At 40.0% G+C, this 19,751-nt stretch overlaps 1 protein-coding gene across 3 annotated transcripts in view; it reads left to right on the top strand.

Annotated features, from left to right (window-relative positions):
* The first annotated feature begins 219 nt into the window (after window positions 1-219).
* The window catches only part of LOC113461932 (uncharacterized), a 45,212-nt gene continuing 25,680 nt past the window's right edge, over window positions 220-19,751 (top strand). Inside the window, exons 1-2 of one of the 3 annotated variants that reach the window (XM_088719758.2) lie at window positions 220-4,052; window positions 4,156-4,416. In XM_088719758.2, the coding sequence (XP_088575884.2) occupies window positions 339-4,052; window positions 4,156-4,299 (3,858 nt within the window). In that variant the 5' untranslated portion in view covers window positions 220-338 and the 3' untranslated portion in view covers window positions 4,300-4,416. Of the gene's footprint in view, window positions 4,053-4,155; window positions 4,417-19,751 lie in introns of those variants that run through there. The other 2 variants (XM_039117010.3, XM_039117011.3) reach the window with 2 other exon arrangements.

The raw sequence follows: 19,751 nt of genomic DNA, 5'->3' as shown, positions 1-19,751 counted from the left end.
CTGGCACCATTGTTCACGCCGACCAGCCAGCCAACGGCTGAGAAGAACCAACGGGCATCGGTGGATACCGCAGGTCATTGCGCGAGGGATGAAACAGTGGGCTCCTTTTCGAAAATCCGCGATCCTCCAGGCCCTTCTAGCTGATGCATTCCACTCCGCGGGCGCCGGTATGCAGAAACCTCGAGTCCCGACCCGAGAGGCGGAGAGGATGAGTGCTGCTTGGCACCTTCTCCGACTCACACGTGTCACGATGAACACGTGTCCACCCACCTCCCTGACCTCCCCTCCCCTCTCCTCTCCTCTTCAGAAGGCGTCGTCCGCCCCGCGCCGGGCGCGAGATGGAGTCCAAGGCGGTCGTCAATCCCCCAGAAGCCAATCTGCCGGTGGTGGTAGAGAAGTCCGGCGGCGGGGGTCGGTGGGACCAGGTGCGGTCCGCCGTGCTCCGCCGGGGATGGAGCCTTGGCAAGAAGGTGGCCATCGCTGGGGCGGCCATCTCCTGCGCCCCCGTGGTGATCCCTCCGTTGCTCTTCTTCTCCACCCTCGGCTTAGCCGTCGCCTTCCCCTTCGGCGTCTACCTCGCCAGCTTCGCCTGCACCGATCTTCTCATGAGGTCCCTTCTTCCTCCCCCTCCCCATGAAAAAGAACAAGAAGAAGAAGAAGAATTCTTCGAACCAGAGGAGGAGATGGAAAGTGAAGGAGAGAAGACAGAAGTAGAAGAAGAGAAGGAGAAGGAAGAAGAAAATGTGCCGCAGTTAGATCATGACATCGAGGAGAAAGGGGATGGAGGGGTGGTGGAAGAAGAGAGACAAATGGAGGAAGCGGGGATGGGTAAGGGAAAGGAATTGGTGGAGGATAATAAGGAAGAAGAATGCGGAGGTGGTACGCTTTTTTATGATGAGGACATGAGGAAAGATTTTGCTGTGAATCTTGTGCCTGTAGAGCTTGTTTGTGCGGATGATAGATATTCATCTGAAGTTTTCGAAGATAGGAATCGGGTCGAGATAGTGACAGAAGAGCAACTAATGGAAGAGATGAAGATGCCAGAGGAAATACTAGTGGAGAATGAGAAGAATCAAGAAGATAAAGTGGAAGGTACTGCTCAGGGCCTGCCGCCAACTGCTTTTCCTTTTGACTCTGTAGCTCCTTTGGAGAAGGAGATCGAGCCGAGTTCACAGTATGCTTCTGCTGACGAGGTTGGTGGTGCTAGGCTGGGTGCTGAGACTGGTGGAGAAGAGATGGAGGAAGAAATGGGTGGTGGAGAGCAAATGGAAGCAGAGGCAGAGGTGAAAGAAGAAGAGGGATTGGATGCTGCTGCACCGAAGAGCAAGGAGTCAGTGCCAAGTGCTGATGAAGTATTGGAGGACCGTGAGGTTGAGATCGTGCCAAGCTTGGAGCATGCATCTGATGCTAAGGATGGTGGGGATACAGGAGATAGAGGATTAGTGAGACAGAAAAGTGGAGTAGAAGAGAAGGGAAGGAACGAAGGTGGTGTGGATTCTACTGCTCAAGAAGTGCCACCAAGTGTTGATCCTTCTTTGGTAGTGGTGCCACAAGATAAACCAATGGAAGAAATGGGGATGGAAGAGGAATTAGGAGCAGAACAGAAGGTAAAGAATGAGGATATTGTGTGTTTTGCTCTGGAACATGAGAGTAAAATAAAACAGTCCAGCTTGAGCCTAGTGTATGGGTCGAAATTTGAGAAGGGGTATGAAGGGGCTGTTGGCATTTTGGAAGAAGAGATACCAACTGAAGAAGTAGGGCTAGGAGAAGCATATGCAGTTGAGGAGATGGGGGATGAAGGAGTTGGGATTAAGGAAGAAGAAAAACTGACTGAAGTAGGGTTACCGGAAGCATATGTAGTCGAGGAGGAGGGGTATGAAGGAAATGTTGGCATTACAGAAGAAGAGAAACTGACCGAAGAAGTTGCATTTGGAGATGCATATGCAGTTGACAAGGGATATGGGAGGGATGTTGGCATTCTGGAAGAAGAGAAACCAAGAGAAGAGGTAGGGTTAGGAGAAGCATATGCATTCAAGTATAAGGATGAAGGGGATGTTGGCAAAATGGAAGAAGAGACACAGACTAAAGAAGTAGGATTAGGAGAAGCATGTGTAATTGAAAAGAAGGGGTATGGAGGGGATGTTGGCATGATGGAAGAAGAGAAACCAACTGAAGAAGTAGGGTTAGGAGTAGCTACTGCAGTTGAGGAGAAGACGTATGAAGCTGATATTGGCATAACCGAAGAAAAGAAACCTACTGAAGAAGTAGGGTTATTAGAAGCTTCTGCAGTTGAGAAGAAGGGTAATCAAGGTGATGTTGGCTTAGTGGAAGACAAAAAGCTGACTGAAGAAGGGGGTTTAGGAGAAGAAAGAGAGGAGAAGGGAAGGGAAGATGAGCGTGTAGACTGTGCTGATTTTGAGAGTGAGAATCTGTTGCCTAGTGCTTATCCTTCTGAGGCTGTTGCACCAGAGGCAAGCAAGAATGAGATTGAGCAAAGCTTAGAGTTTGCAGCTGATGTTAAGGAAGGTGGTAATAGAGGAAGTATAGGATTGATGGAAGAAGAGAAACCAGTTGAACAGATAGAGGTGAGAGAGGAAAACACAGCAGAAGAGAAGGGTAGGAAAGAAGATGATGTGGATGCTAGCACTCAGAAACCGCCACAGAATGTTTATCCTTTTAATAATGCGGTTCTGGAAGAGCATGAAGATTCTGTGAAGCCAAGTAGCTTGAGCTCAGAATGTCCATCCATGTTCAAGGGGAACGGATATGGAGTGTGTGTTGAAACTGTTGAAGAAGGGAAACTGACTGAAGGGGCTGAGCTGAGAAAAGAAATAGAAGAGGTCCAGAAAGGAGAAGAGGCTGTAGATACTTCTGCACTTGAGAGTGAGAAACTGTTGCCTAGTGGCTATGCTTCTGTCGCTGCTCTGCTAGAGGAGTGCAAGGCTGAGACTGAGCCAATCTCACAACTTGCATGTGATGTTAAGAATAGTGGAAATAAAGGAGGTATAGGATTGGTGGGAGAAGAGAAACTGTTGGAAGAAATGGATGAGAGAGAAGGAAAAGGATTAGAAGAGAACGAATATACTGCGGGTGCTGCTTCTCAGGGATTTTCCCAGTGTGTTTATCCTTCTGTTGGTGAGGTACTGGAAGAGCATATGAATCAAGTGAAGCAATCTAATCGAAGCTCAGAGTTTGCATCTGTGATCAAGGAGAAAGGACATGAAGGGGAAGTTGAGATGATAGAAGAAAAGAAACCAACTGAAGGCATGCATTTGGGAGAAGAAAGACAAAGAGAAGCTAAGGAAGAAGAGTGTGTAGATACTGCTGCCATGGAGACTGAGAAATTATCTCCTAGAGCTTATCTTTCAGAGTCTGTTGCATCAGAGGTGTGTGAAGTTGAAATTGAGCTATCCAGTTTGAGTTCAGAGTATGCATCTTTTGTCAAGGACGACGGAGAAGGAATAGGTATTAAGCTAGTGGAAGAAGTGCAACCAACAGAGGAGGAAATGATAATGGAAGAAAAAAAAGAAGCTGAAAACAAGGTGATGAAACAAGAGGGCGTGGGAGCTGAGAACAAGGAGCAGCTGCAGAATGCTGAGCATTTTGTGGATGTTGTTTCTACAGAGCAGAAGATTGAAACCGAGCAATCTGGTGTGAGCTTGTGCGATCCATCTGTGGTCAAACAGAACGAGGATGGGGACTGTATAGAGGTCTTGGAAGAAAAAATCCTACTGTCAAATGAAGCAGGGATGAGAGAAGAAAGAGAAGTGCTAGTGGAGGGAAAGGAAGAAGATGGTGACAATGCTGCTGCCCCAAAGAATGATGGAGCAGTAAGCAGTGCTGATGGTGCTGTTGCTGTTGTTGCTATGGAGATGAAGGGTGAGAGTGAACCATCTGGTTTCAATTCAGAGTATCTACCTGCTGTTGAATATCAGTCTTTGGATATGGCAGAGACTGAAAGCCGATATTCCATCGAGCATGGTTTGGACCTCAGTCCTGGACCGAAAGCGGTAGCTGTGGATACAGAGGTCCCAGTGTCTTCTGATGGTGAGGTCAGGAAACTGATTTTTTTTTTTTTTTGAGTTTTTTGTTGCTTATAATGTATTCTGGAATTAATTTCTGTTCCTATTTATTTATCTGAAAACTGTGAAAAAGGTTACTATAGGGTCAGTGGAACCGTCCCGAATCGGGTGGTTCCGATTGTACCGAGCCGTCTCAGCGGCGGACCGGGATGGTTCTGGCAACAGAAACGAAACTTGTTGCCGGAGGAGAAGGAGAATGAAAGAAAGAAAAAGATAGAGCGAGCAGAGGAGGGAGGGAGAGAGGAGGGCGGCGGATGCCGACGCCTGGGCAAGAGGTCGAGGTCGCGGCCAGGTTCCCTATTTCGTTCGAAACAGGGGTCCAGTCGCTTTTTAATTTTGCAATTTTTAAGTAAAGTTGGCAAATCCGCGGTAATTTCTTAACAGCGTAGCACGCTGCAAAAATCCCAAAGTCTCTTGAACTTTGTGATAACATCACCAAATTAATTTTTTTCTTGTAAATGTTGAATTTTATGCAGAAATGTAGATGATTTCTTATAATAAATAATCCATCTACAGCTACATACATGAAAGTGGATAAATTTGAGCTACATATAGAACATGTGTTTGTTATCTTGTTTGTAAAACACTGCATTCAAACTAAAGGAGAAAAGGTATCAGGATGCAAACATGATGAGGAGGAATATGTACATTTATAACCCAAGATTCACCTAAGATGAGTTTTTTAGATCGATTGTTAGGATATCTACTTTAATAAAATTTATCCATTAGAGGCAGTTTGGGCACATGTATTGTTCTTGACATGGACTGTCTTGATTGAGGTGGAGTTTTTTGTTCTTGCAACTATAAAAAGGTTTTAGAAGCTTATATGTTATAGTCTGGTGATCTTAATAGACCCTTGATTCCATTAGTTCAAATTGTTCTACTGTTATTGAATATTTATTAAAATGGATCAAGATCTGTTAGTTTTTTGTCATGCTAATGTACTCCATAATGATGAACTCCTATACTTGACTCTTAATATATACATAATATGCATACCATAATGTGCATATTATGTATGTATATATGCATGGATTTATATCTATGCATATATACTATGTATAATTACATATGCATATATACACAGAAATGTATGCATTTGTGGATGTATATGGGATACCTGGATGCTATCTATAGACTCCATAATATGTGGTTATTTGCATCAAGAAAATATATTGGCTTATAGTAGCTGTTGGAGGGTTGGAGGTGAGGATCCTAGTATTATTTTGATGCTTACAAAGCCATTGAGGCCATATGAAAGTGCTAATACTATTAACTCAATTAATCCAGTACAAAAGAAAGTAAGGAAGAAAGATTTGATACATCCTTGATACGCTTTGCTGGATACATTTAAAAGAACCTTCAAGAACACATCTAAAAACAAATTATATTGAAAGAACTTAAGAAAAGAACAAATTTACAGTTTAATATGCCTTAGTGTCAAGTTCTCTTGATTAAAGCTCAATTTTATTATTTACATGCTTAATGAGCTTAAACTTTAATGTGTTAAACATCCTAAGAAGAAAGAAATGATTTGTAATGTTGTTACTTCATGATTATATGTTTTAATTGCAAATCTAACTTTGAAGTGAAGAATTTCAGTGTTAGAGTCGACCCCACAAAGATTGGAGTCGACCCCGGCACATTTGGCACACTCATGGCACATTCTGGCACAATGGTACAAGTAGCACAGAGCTTGGGTCGACCCCAAAAAACCATGAGCCGACCCCAGTTTCAGCTATCTGAAAATATAGTCTTCTGGAATTTACTGAGAGGGCCGACCCCAAGATTTCTTGAGTCGACCTCAGGTGGAGCCGACCCTAGGAAACCTTGAGCCGACCCCAGTAGAGCCGACCCCAATGAAAGTGGAGCCGACCCTAAGAAATCAAGAACCGACCCCAACAAGACAAGGAGGAACTAGATTTCCTGAAAACACTGTAGCTGAGTCGACCCCAGCCTAAAGAGTCAGAAAAACAAGCTTCTGAATTTTCTGAGAGGGCCGACCCCACTGTAGCAAGGGCTGACCCCACTGTAGCTGGAGCCGACCCCAGAAAAGCTTGAGTCGACCCCAGCCTGATGAATAGTAACTTGAGCCGACCCTAGATTTGCTCGGGTCGACCCCAGCACGGGTGACAGCCTAACGGCTAGTTTTGCAGAATTGTTTTTTAAGTCCCCAACGGCTATAAACGGCTATTTTCTCCATTCCAACGGTAGGAAAGTGTTCTTTAGAGGTTGGGGAAGTATTTAAGAGGCACTATTCATCAGAGGAAGTAATCTTTTGGAAATCAAGAAGCACATTCAAGAAAAAATCCAGGAAAAGCAAGCCTCATTCAATTGCTTCATCTTAAAAGCCAAAAGAAAGGGGTTGAGCAATCTCAAAGAGTCATCAATAGCTCCACCAACCCTTGTAAAGTGAAGCAAGCTTGACAAAGAAGAGAATAACTCCTCCAAAGCGATAAACATTCTCTAAACTCTTCTTTGTAGTTTATAATTGCCTTATTTGCTTTTTTAGGAGCTTTCATTCTTTACTTATTTCTCTTATTGTAAGGTTTGTTGGTAAGCCTGTAAAACCAACATTGTAGGTTGTTGGTGAGCTCGCAAAACCAACGCTAGTGAGCCCGCAAAACCAACATTGAGGTTTATTGGTGAGCCCGAAAAACCAATTATAAAGGTTTTGGATTGTGAGCCCGGAAAACAATCCAACTGTAATCTAACGGATTATAGTGAATTCCCAGGAAGAGGCTTGGGGAGTGGATGTAGGTGCTTGGGGTGCATCGAACCACTATACATTGTCTTGTTTGTGTTGTGCTCGTTCTTGTATTTATTCTTGCTTTATATTTGATTCTTGCTCTAGGGTAAGTTCACACAAATAACTTAAGAAAGCTTCCACCGCTCTTAACAAGAAAACTTTTAAAGCATCAAAAATTTAGAAAAATCCAATTCACCCCCCCTCTTGGGTTGTCACCTTGGGCAACAAGTGGTATCAGAGCAGGTGCTCTATAATTTCTTGTCTGTTGATTTTGACCTAATCGTCAAAGAGCCAAAGATCATGACAACTCAAATAGATAGTTTTCTAGGAGAAGGACAATTGATTGATAGACCTCCACTATTTAATGGCATAAATTACACACAGTGGAAAGCACGCATGCGCATTTTCATACCATCACATGATTATAATTTATGGGGTATTATAGTCAATGGGACAAATACAAACACTAATCATAATAAGGAAATGATCCAACAAAATTCAAAGGCCATAAAGCTGTTATATTGTGCATTAGATGAGAATGAGGTTAATTGTACATCTTCTTGCATAACTGCTAAAGACATGTGGAATATGCTAGAGGCTAAATATGAAAGCACTAACATTTTTAGTGAAACTGAAATTAGCTTTGAAGAAGAAGAGATGTAAGCTGATATTGAAAACCTATGCCTTGTGGCACACAAGGATGAGGTATGTATTGAAATACAAAGTGTCTCCTCTTTTGAATATGAAGTATATGATAAAATTGAAAATGATTTTACACTTGATGAGTTATATGATGCATTTCTTAATCTAATGAAAGAACATAAGAAATTCATTTGTAAAAACTAGAACCTGAAGAATGAAAAGAAAACCCTAGTAAATGAAAAACTGAAACTGTCTAATTATTATGAAACACTAATTAAGAAACATACTAATGAAACTAAAATCTTAATTGAGAAAAATAAAGAACTAAATCAGAAAAACCAACTTCTCACTGAAAGCCATGATAAACTTAAGAAAAACAATGAATTGCTTTCAAAAGATTATAGAAGATTAACTAAACAAGTTGACAAATTGAGACCTGTTGTTGAAAGATTTACCTTCAGCTCTGAAAGGTTGAACCTAATGATAAATAATCAAAGAGCTGAATTTGATAAAGTTGGATTGGGATATCAACCTTGGTACATCCAAAAATTTTTCAAGAATATGTTTGTTAAAACAGTTTCTAATTATTTTAAAACAGATTCTTATAATGCTGATAAACATGAACAAAAGCTAAGCAAAATCTTTTCTGTTCCTAAATCTGTACATTACAAATTTGATGAACCTAAAAGGCAAAAACAGAAAACTGAAGGTTTATCTACTACTCATGTTAAATCTATGTTTGTTAAATTTAACAAGAGGATGCAGAAATACAATCCTTGTAATCCTAAAATCTGCAAGTCTATGGACAAAATAGTTATTAAGAAAATGTGGGTTCCAAAAGGAACAATTATAGCTAACCTGCAAGGACCCAAAAGAGCTTGGGTTCCTAAGTTGAAAACCTGAATATTTTCTGCAGGTGTGTCTAGCACTCAAGGCTCCAACAAAAGATGTTAATTTGGACATTGGGTGCTCTAGACACATATTAAAGAATGAAACTTAAAATATACTTAAGAAAAATAATTGAAATGAAAGGAATAATGAAATTAATAATCCTTGCATTTTATCATTCTCTTTGCCTTAGTATCTGATTAAAACATGAATTGCAGGTATTAATCAATTTTGTGATATAGGTAATATTTAAAAAATATATATATATATAATCAAATCATTTTATTTTATAGTATGCTTTACTTACTGTTGGATAAGTTGTTGAATGATTAATTAATTTATTAAGAATAACTCTATGAAATCTCTATATGCTTGATTGAGAGTTTTTATCCATGGCATTATCTTTTATTGATCATGGACATAAGAATGTATACTTGGTATGCCTTTGAATATATACACTATGAATACCAAGATTAAAGAAACCATTTTTGGCATATAAAATCAACTCATGCTAGTATGTACTTAATCTCAAAAAACCTTGTCATTGGCTTGCATAGATTAATTTCTGCAAGATCAAAGTTTGCTATGCATGTCATCTAGAAAAACAAACTAGAATTATTTCTAAATCTAAAAATATTGTTTCCAACTCTTAGTCTTTGAAAATTCTCCACAAGAACCTATTTGGATCTCTAGGATCGTGAACTTAGGAGATAAGCTTCTTGATTGTGTAATTGTAGATGATTTCTCAAAGCTAACGCTGGTTTTGTTCTTGGCACTTAAATTGAAATATTTTCTTCTTCGACACAAATTTATAAAAGGTTTCAAATGAAAAAGGTTTGCAAACTGTGAAAATAAAGAAGTATCATAGTACAGTTTTGAAAATCAATTTGTTGATAAGTTTTGTACAGAAAATGGTGAATACAATTGTTCTTGCACCAAGAACACCATTGCATATAGGGGTTATAAAAACATAAAAATAGAACCCTTGAAAAATTTGTGTAATAACAATGCTTCGTGATAATAACTTGGTTAATTGATTTTTGATTAATTCTATCATCACAGATTGTCATATTATAAGGTTTTCTATTAAATCTATTTTTGAAGAAAAACCCTTGTGAACTCAGAAAAAAAATAAAAAATCAAATGTTGCATACTTTCATGTTTTACAGTTGTACATGTTTTGCTGTCAACAATGAAAGATATGCTAAATCTATTAAAACAAATATTTCTTTGGATATTACACTTCAAGCAATGCATATAGAATATTCAATAAAAAGATACTAGTTGTAGAAATATCAATTCATATTATTCTTATTAAAACTAAATCTTTTATTGAGAATATAGTTTATCATTTTGCTTCTATGTAACAATCTGAATTTTGATAGAAACAACTGTTTAAGATAATTTGATTAAAACTTAACTAGCATGTCTTATTGATAATTATCTTAAATAAATAGAATCTAAGCTAAATTGATTCTGAAAATAAAAAATTGATTTGATCTTGATGAATCTTCCTATTACCTCACATTCTTGTCCTTGAACCATCTTGCTTAATGAAACTATCTCTTTAGTTCAAATGACATGTGCATGCTTATATTTAGGCAATCTTTTGAGTAAAGTGACTCAATATTCAATTATTGTCATATCTTATGTTGAGCCATCTAGTTAAGAAATATGTTGTATGAATGTTTTGTATCTTGAAGAAACTAATGACTTTTCTTCAAGAAAGAAAAAGATTTTGTTAATAATGCAGGATCCTTGAGCAAGAAATTGAGAGATTTCAACTTGAATGACACCTCCACGTAAGATACAATAAATATTCACATGCAAACAAGAGAGAGGACCTTTTTCAGCCAAAAGTTTACACATAAGAAATCTTATTGTGGCATGATTAAAGTCTTTAATTATTAATTTCTTGATATAATGTCTATATATGTATTGATTGACTTATGCTTTTAAGAATTGTTTCATAGTTTGCCCAAACTGAAATATACCTTTGCCTACGTGATGCATAACCATGAAATACACAAATTTATGCTTAAAATTTTGATTTAAAATAATTTGTGAGAAGCTATGAATGCTTGAGCATAATGAAAATGTTGTTTGCATGATATACATCTATATGATACATTAGATTATTTCTTTATTCTACTCTTTCATGTAAATTACTTGAGAATAATAAAAAGAGAGAAATATAAAGAAAAGAAAATGAACATTATTTAAGGGAAGTATAAGCTAAGTAAAAGCAAATACTCTAATCTTAAGGAAAGGCAAAACAAGCATAATATATTCGGCACATTTGTGAGACTTGTGTAAGCATTCTTTTGGAAAGGATAAAATCCATAATTAATTACATTTAAATAGAAAAATTTTGAAGTGAACATTTTTGTTAAAGAGAACGATTTAACCTTTCTATATTGCTCATCATAAGGATGGTGCCGATGGAGAGGCTAGTGGTAGTACCCGGCACTATTTGACCCAACTATTCGGTGTAGGGTATATTAGAAACGGCACAAGAGGGAGGCTAGTGGTAGTACCTCGTGCCTTTTCCAACTCCACCGGATAGAAAACAAATAGAGTATAGAGCATTGAGGATGATAGTGTTATTTTGATGATTAACAAGCAATTATCTAGAGTATATTATAAGTTAAATTGATACTTCATTTATAAGTTCATTACTCTCAGTATATTTGTATGAATTGAAATAGATACATGTCTTTGTTCATTTGAATGAATCTAACCTTGAGATGCAGCAAAGTGTAGATTGAGTCGACCCAAAGGTTGATTGGGTCGACCTCGGCACATCAAGAAGTCATTTGGCACACTTCTGCAAAATTGGCACAGATGAACAGTGAGTTGGGTCGACCCAAGGTAAGCATGAGTCGACCCAAACTTCAAGAACCTCAAAACATGAAAGAAATATGTTCTCTGGATTTACTGAGAGGGTCGACCCAAACAGTGGTTGAGTCGACCCAAGCTTGAGTCGACCCAAACCCTGAGAGGGTCGATCCAAAGGCAAGACAGAAAGGCAGACAGAAAATGGTTCTCTGGAATTACTGAGAGGGTCGACCCAAGAAGAAGTTGAGTCGACCCAAGTGAACTTTGAGTCGACCCAAAGAATGGTTGGGTCGACCCATGGGAAGGAAGGCTGAAATTTCAAGTTTCTGTGTTTTCTGAGAGGGTCGACCCAAGGAATGTTTGAGTCGACCCAAGTGAATGTTGGGTCGACCCAAGGATAGGTTGAGCCGACCCAAACACGGGCTGAAGCATAACGGCTAGCTCTGCAGATGTACTTTTTGTCCTTCCCAAGGTTAGTAACGGCTAGTTTTTCAAATCTAACCATTGGGCTTGTCCAAAGGATGTGGGAAGCTATTTAAAGGGGCACTATTCATCAGATAGAACAACTTTTGAAAGAGATATCAAAGAGTACACAAGAAAACAAAAGTGCCCTAATCTTCTTCATTCAAGTGCTTCATTCAAGAATCAAAGAAAGGGGTTGAGCAGATTCAAAGAGTCATCAAGAGCTCCATCCTCCCTTGAAGAGTGAAGCATCCTTGACAAAGAAGAGCAAAGCCACTTCAAAGCGATAAATACTTTCTAACTCTTCTTTGTAGTTAATATTGTTTCATTTGCTCATTTAGGAGTTTGAATCTTTCTTTTTTGTTTATCAAACTATTTGTAAAGGTTCGTTGGTGAGCCCGTAAAACCAACAAAGGTTTTTGGTGAACCCGGAAAACCAAAGTGTATAGGTTCGTTGGTGAGCCCGTAAAACCAACAAAGGTTTTTGGTGAACCCGGAAAACCAAAGTGTATAGGTTCGTTGGTGAGCCCGTAAAACCAACAAAGGTTTTTGGATTGTGAGCCCGAAAAACAATCCAACTGTAATCCGCGAGATTATAGTGAATTCCCAAGGGGTCGCTTGGGGAGTGGACGTAGGTGCTAAGGAGAGCACCGAACCACTATATATTGTTGTGTTTGGGGAAGCTTGGGGAAGCATCCTACATTTTGGGGATAAAGGTCTATAGGGATAGATCTAAAAGGATGCTTGGCCTATCACAAAAGATGTACATAGAGGAGGTACTGAAGAGGTTCAGTATGGAAAACTCCAAGAGGGGTCTATTACCCCTTAGGCATGGGATTCATCTCTCCAAAAAGATGTGCCCCAACACATCTGAAGAGATTCAACGCATGAGCAGGATTCTTTATGCTTCTGCAATAGGAAGCCTCATGTATGCCATGCTGTGTACACGACCTGATATAGCCCTTGCTGTGAGTGTCACTAGCAGATATCAGTCGAATCCAGGTGAAGAGCACTGGACAGCTGTGAAGAACATTCTTAAGTACTTAAGAAGAACTAAAGATTTGTTCTTGGTCTTTGGAGGAGCATCGGAGTTAAAGGTAGAAGGATACACAGATTCAGACTTTATGACTGATATTGATGATAGAAAGTCTACATCTGGATATGTGTTCTTGTGCAATGGTGGTACGGTAAATTGGAAGAGTTCCAAACAACCGATCATTGCTGATTCTACCATGAAAGCTGAGTATATCGCCGCCTCTGAAGCTGCAAAGGAAGCCTTCTGGTTCAAAAATTCATTGCAGAGCTAGATGTAATGCCATCAGATGCCATCACACTCTACTGCGATAATAATGGCGCCATAGCTCTCGCTAAGGAGCCAAGGTCTCATCAGAAGTCCAAGCACATAGAGCGGCGTTTCCACCTCATACGCGACTATCTCGAGAAGAAATATGTCGAGGTACAGAGAGTAGACTCCGCGAACAACGTGGCAGACCCGCTTACTAAACAGCTAAGTCAGCAGAAGACTGAAGCCCACCTTGAGAAGATGGGACTTAGATATATGGCTGATTGGCTTTAGTGCAAGTGGGAGATTGTTAGATGTATGCCCTAGAAGCCAATCTGGCAGACACATTATTTATTCTGGGACATAAATTTGTACTTGACTTTATTATTATTGAATAATAAATGGGCATCTTTTTCATTCATATTTTTTATGTGTCTATGAATCGTCCAAGAAATTAATAAGATGATGATACATATTCTCAAGAGTTGAGAATTTGAGCCATGTATCATTGGTGATTAATTTCTAAATGCTCCTGATCAATGGATCATCACGAGGACGGTGATCGATCCGATCAGTGCACAGATCACTTTTCTTCTGGATGGACGAGACTCGAGTCCACAGTGTAGGGACATTGAAGTGATAGTGCAGGTGCTTGTTAGAGAACAAGGGTACTGAGCGTGACCAAGACAAGAAGTCACTTGGATGTCTATCCACTCGTCAGTGACTTGCTTGATGTTGCAGTAGTATGACTGGTCCTTTGACCTGCGGTGCTTCGGCTACTCACAGTGAGGTTATTGTAGTTTGACTACACGTATACATGGTCTCTAGCCATATGGGTCCTTGTAGTGTAGATTGGCTGCAGTAAGTTCACTGTAGGAGTAGGGTATGCACTTACATGGAATCTATCGACCTTGATAGAAGAGGAGTGATCCTATGTGATTTGTTAGACTGAGTTCTAAGACCTTGGCCAGGGCAGAAATATAAAGTGGAGAAAGAGTTTTTCACTATCGAACTCAAGTCAAATAAATCTAGACATATGACAGACGACGGGGTTTGACGAGTTTTCCATGACCTCCGATCTGTAGGGATCCACGATAGAAGGACTGTATCATACGATTGCTGCACCTAGAGGTTCATCATTCTATTCTGCTGGGTGGCCACTACATACTGCTAGGTGTCACTGGTGGATGGTGAGACTCACAGGGATCATCTCGATGGTCGATAATCCCTGGTGAGTTGAGTTGGAATTGTTTCAACCCATTGAAAGGAGTTTTCAATGATATTGTGATAGAGATCATAATATATCTCACTACCAGTCAGAATGGAACATTTGGGGTCACACACATTAGAGGTATTGACCGATCCAATGGTTGAATGTGATTAGGAATCACAAATAATCAATTAGATTGATAAATGAAAACCCGCTAAGAGTTAGTGGCTAGAAGAAGGAACAATTGCAATCGAATTGCAATTTAATTTAATTAATTGGATTTAATTAATTGGACTTGATCATGAGTCCTACTTGGAGTGGGAATCATGGAGTCCTAATTGGATTAGGATTTCAAATTAAATTAGAATCCTATTTGGAATAGGATTTCTAAAGTCCAAATTGTCTTAGGGCTGAAAATTGAACAAGTCCTGATTAGATTAGGATTTTCTTAAGTCCTAATTAATTTTAATTTTAATCTAATTAATTTTATGACTCCTAATTGGATTAGGATTGAAGAGTTCAATAGAGTCATGGCTCAATTAAATTCTAATTGGATTAGGAATTGGAGGAAATTGAAATGGGTTCACAAAAATCCTATTTTGACTAGGATTGGACTCAAACAATGGACCCAAATTAAAACCCCCTTTAATTTATTTAAATAGCAGATTTAAATGAACTTGAGGGAGGGGCCCACGCCCCTCCCCTTGGGGTGTGCGTGGGAGAAAGAGGAGGGGCGCACGCCCCTCCTTGTTAGCCAAAAAGAAGAGATAAAGATGAGTTCCTAAAAAATAGGAACTCATCCTTATCTCTTAACTAATTAAAAGGGAGCATGGAATTTCGAAAAAGATGGATGTTTTTCTCCTCATTCCAGCCGTGAGCACCCTCCTCCATCTTCCTCCTTTGAGCCACAATCAAGAGAAGAAAAAGAAAAGCCTAAGACGCCCTCTTCCTTCTTCATCTTGGTTCCAAAAGGAAGAAAAAGAAAAAGGCTGCAGGGCTTTGTTCTTGTTCCTTTGGTTCTTCCTTCTTCTTCCTCCTCTCAAGCCAATCAAAGGTTGATTCAAAGGAGAGGACTTCAGCCATCCATAGCCATCTCTGCAAGGGAGCTAGCACCCCGGTGAGATCCAAAGGCTTCGATCGAGTCAGTACTTCGTGTGGATACCTGTAGAGGCCGGACGCATGTGCGGCTTCCACTGAGCCTTGATCAAATACCACGTAAATCAGATTTGCGGAGACCATCTACCCGCACAAGGTGAAGATCTGATCTTCTTAATGATTTTAAAATAGTTTAAAATAATTTAATTCTAATCTATCTACAAACGAAAGGTTTTAAAACACGTTCATGCGATGAACAGATCCCACATATGTTTTTCCGCTGCAATCTGAAAATTATTTCGAAATTTTCATGGCATATGAGGGATGCTAACAGTGGTATCAGAGCCATGGTTATGTAGATTAAGATTAGAATTAAATTTTTCAAGGCATTTTAGATCTGAAATTTAAGGGATTAGGCTTGCTGAAATTTATATATGCAGAATTTTCAGCTTGCTGATTTTTCTGCATACTAATTTTTAGATGCTTAGATTAATGATTCTAAAGCTTTGATAATGTGATTACAAATATTTAGAGTCAAATCTAGCATGATCAGCAAGTCATGAGATGGAATAATCAATTAAATTACAGATCTAAAAATAATTTTTATGCATGTGATGCGTATGGTGATGATCATGGATGGACCCTTTGAATGTGCTGAAATGTTCTGCGATGTTCTGTGATGTTCTGTGATGCATGTAGTTTTAATTTTCAGATGCCTGCGTGCATCTTAAATTCATGTATTAGAGACCTGCGTGTCTCAATGAAAAGGGTTGTAATTTTATTTTTATTTTTATTTAATTTTTAAAGCAATCTGGGATGTAAACTGTGATGTGTGTTGCACGTCGATGGTTGATCGATATGTACATCAACAAGCTCAACATGCGCGGATCAAGATCAAGGGTTGATTGAAGATGGATCAAGGAGTTGATCACAATTGGACCTAGAGGATCAAGATCGAGTCAAGAGTTGAAGACGATCAAACCAATTGACGTGCATGTGCTTGTAAAATGACCCCATCTTGGATCCATGATCATCATCATTTAATTTTATTTTTGATAAATGCCTGGATGTTTAATGCTTATGATTATGCGGGTAGACTTATATTTGCATGAGATGTGAATACGCGATCGAGTGAGACCTAAATCGAGACCTCCCTAATCAGTCGAGGGTGAACCAACATGAGTTAGTCATATTAGATTAATTGATCTAATTGGTGTCTAGGCAAGCCTATAAGGTGGTTACTTAATTAGGACCTTACTCTCTGAGTAAGGGGAGCCTCCCACCTGCTTACCTGGCCAATTGTTCGATTACCTCTTATGAAGAACTCAAGTTGCAAACACTAAGACTTGATTATGCAATATTAAGTCCATAGGTCTTCCACCGTAGTAGAGTTGCTAAAGTCTTTCCGGCATTGATTTGTCTCGGCTGGACATAGTGGGCAAGTTGCATCGGGGGACTGGACCTCTCTATTAGACATGAGATGTTGTGGGGTAAAGGTGGGGTTGGGCACCAATAACTGTTAGGTGAGGACCCAATGACGACTTTATTTCCGCGGTTATACGGTGGGTCTGACTTAACTAAGTAATGGGACCAATAACTGTTAGGTGAGGTCTTCATCACTTAGAGACCAAGTAACACTGCAATATGCTTGAGAAGCATTGTACAAGAGTTGTACACTCATCCATTTATATGTCACCAATAACTGTTAGGTGAGGCGGCATATAAATCGGTGAGACCGCAGTACCCACTAGAAATCCTAGTCGCGTACGGTTTTCATTTCTCCATCAGGGGAGTATGAAGGATTCGAGAAAATAGTGGGAGCATATTTGTTTTAAAAGTCCCTAGAACAAATTAAGTTCAAGTACAAAGTCTAACTAGAATCTTTACTCTCTACAGATCACAATGTCAGCTTCAAACCCTTTGACCCGAATCCTTGAGACCAACAGACTGACCGGAACTAACTATAAAGACTGGCTTAGGAACCTGAAAATTGTTCTGAATTGTGAGAAAATAGGGTATGTGCTCGAGAATGATATCCCTAGGCTACCAGCACGTCCTACTGATGATCAGCGTGAGACGCATCAGAAGTGGACTGATGACGACATTAGGGTCAAGTGCTACATCATGGCATCCATGACTAACGAACTTCAATGCCAGCATGAGAACATAAAGACTGCTAGGAAAATACTGGCTCATCTGCAAGAGTTGTATGGTGAGCAGAGCCGCACTGCACGCTTTGAAGTGTCCAAGAGGCTCTTCAAGGCAAAGATGCGTGAGGGGCAGTCTGTCCACGATCACTGTTTGACTATGATCAAGGACCTCGAGGAACTTGAGAAGCTCGGTATGTCCATGCATAAGGAACTGCAGATAGATCTGATCCTGCAATCCCTTCCTAATTCATTTGGTCAGTTTATAGTAAACTACCATATGAATAAAATTGAATGCACAAAGACCGAATTGTTGAATATGTTGGTAACTGCTGAAGGGGCCTTGAAAGGTTCAAGGGGCTCTGTTCTGGCTGCTGAGCTGACTTCTGATTCCAAGAGAAAGTCTACTTGGAAGAAAAAGAAGCCTGCTAAGAAGCAAAAGAAAGACAAGAAGCCTAAGAAGGAAGTTCACAAGAAAAGGGCTAATGACAAGGAAAAATGTTTCCACTGCAACGTCGACGGCCACTGGAAAAGGAACTGCCCTTCATACCTCGAGAGCCTGAAGAACAAAAAGGCAGACACACCTTCTGAAGGTATGTTAGATTTGCTCGTAATTGAAACTAATCTTACGGTTTCTTCTACTTCTAGTTGGGTTATAGATTCTGGTTCTAGTGCTCATTTGTGCACTACTATGCAGGGTCTAAAGGAAAGTAGGAGGCTGGCGGAAGGTGCAGTGACCCTTCGAGTTGGCAACGGGGCAAGAGTTGCTGCTGTAGCTGTGGGCACCTACCCTCTGCGATTACCGTCTGGATTTAGTTTATTGCTTAGAGACTGTTATTATGTCCCTGCTGCTAGCAGGAATTTGATTTCTGTTTCGTGTTTAGCACAGGATGGTCATGTTTTGACCTTTGACAAAGACTACTGTTCTATTTATTTCAGAAATAAATTAGTTGCACGTGGTTTCATGATTGATAGTCTCTATCACTTGCATATTGATGTGTCTGTGAATGTGTCTGAGCAAGTAGTGAGTGCCATAGGATCTAAAAGATCCAGAGATGAGATAAACCAGAAGTATTTGTGGCACCTCAGGCTTGGCCATATTGGAGAGGACAGAATGAACAAAATGGAGAAAGATGGGCTTCTTGGCCCATTGACTTCCAAGTCATATCCAGTTTGTGAGTCCTGTCTTCAAAGAAAAATGGCTAGATTACCCTTTGTAGGACATGGGGAGAGGACCACTGAAATACTTACCCTGGTACACACTGATGTGTGTGGCTCATTCGATGTGCTAGCCAGGGGTCGTTATTCATACTTCATTACCTTTACCAATGACTATTCACGATATGGGTATGTGTATCTTATGAGATACAAATCTGAGTCTTTTGAAAAGTTCAAAGAGTTCAGAAATGAAGTAGAAAAACAGACTGGAAAAACCCTTAAGGTTCTTCGATCAGATCGAGGAGGAGAATACCTTAGTGGGGAATTCCGGGATTATCTCAAGAAAAATGGCATAGTCTCACAATGGACACCTCCGGGTACACCTCAACTCAACGGGGTGTCAGAAAGGAGGAATCGGACTCTATTGGATATGGTCCGATCCATGATGAGCTTCACTGATCTACCTATGTTTCTTTGGGGAGATGCCTTATTATCCGCAATTTATTTATTGAATAGAATTCCCTCTAAATCCGTTCCTACCACACCGTATGAGATATGGCATGGTAAGAAGCCGAGTCTTGGTCATCTCAAGATTTGGGGATGTCCGGCCCACGTCAAGCGACTACAGGCGGACAAGTTAGAGCCTAGGACCATAAGTGCTCGTTTTATTGGATATCCTAAAGAGTCATTAGGATACAATTTTTACATCTCAGAGGATCACAATGTGTTTGTGAGCCGACATGCCGTCTTTCTGGAAAAACAGTTTATCCTTGATAGAGGTAGTGGGAGAAAAATTGAGCTTGAAGAGAGAGTCTCTGAAAAGCAACGAGTCATGGATCCTATAGAACCTATTCATACAGAGCCAGTACACGTAGTACCTCCTCCACCTCGTAGATCTAGTAGGGTCTCCCATCCTCCCGATAGATACTTAGGTATACTAAGTAGAGGACACCGAGGAAATGTTCCTCATGGGAGATAGGGAACATGTACAGGACCCCAATACCTACGACGAGGCGATATCTGATATCGATTCCGAGAAATGGCTGGAAGCCATGAAGTCAGAGATAGACTCCATGTATTCCAACCAAGTCTGGACCTTAGTAGATCCACCAGAAGGTATAGTACCTATTGGATGTAAATGGATCTATAAAAGGAAGATAGGTTCGGATGGAAAGGTAGAGACCTATAAGGCAAGGCT

The sequence above is a fragment of the Phoenix dactylifera genome, chromosome 4 (assembly GCF_051530095.1).
Source record: "Phoenix dactylifera cultivar Ajwa chromosome 4, Ajwa_hap1_PhDact_Kaust_v1.1, whole genome shotgun sequence".
Classification (NCBI taxonomy): domain Eukaryota; kingdom Viridiplantae; phylum Streptophyta; class Magnoliopsida; order Arecales; family Arecaceae; genus Phoenix; species Phoenix dactylifera.
The sequence above is the reverse complement of the archived record's forward strand: the minus strand, read 5'-3'. Positions and strand labels throughout refer to the sequence as shown.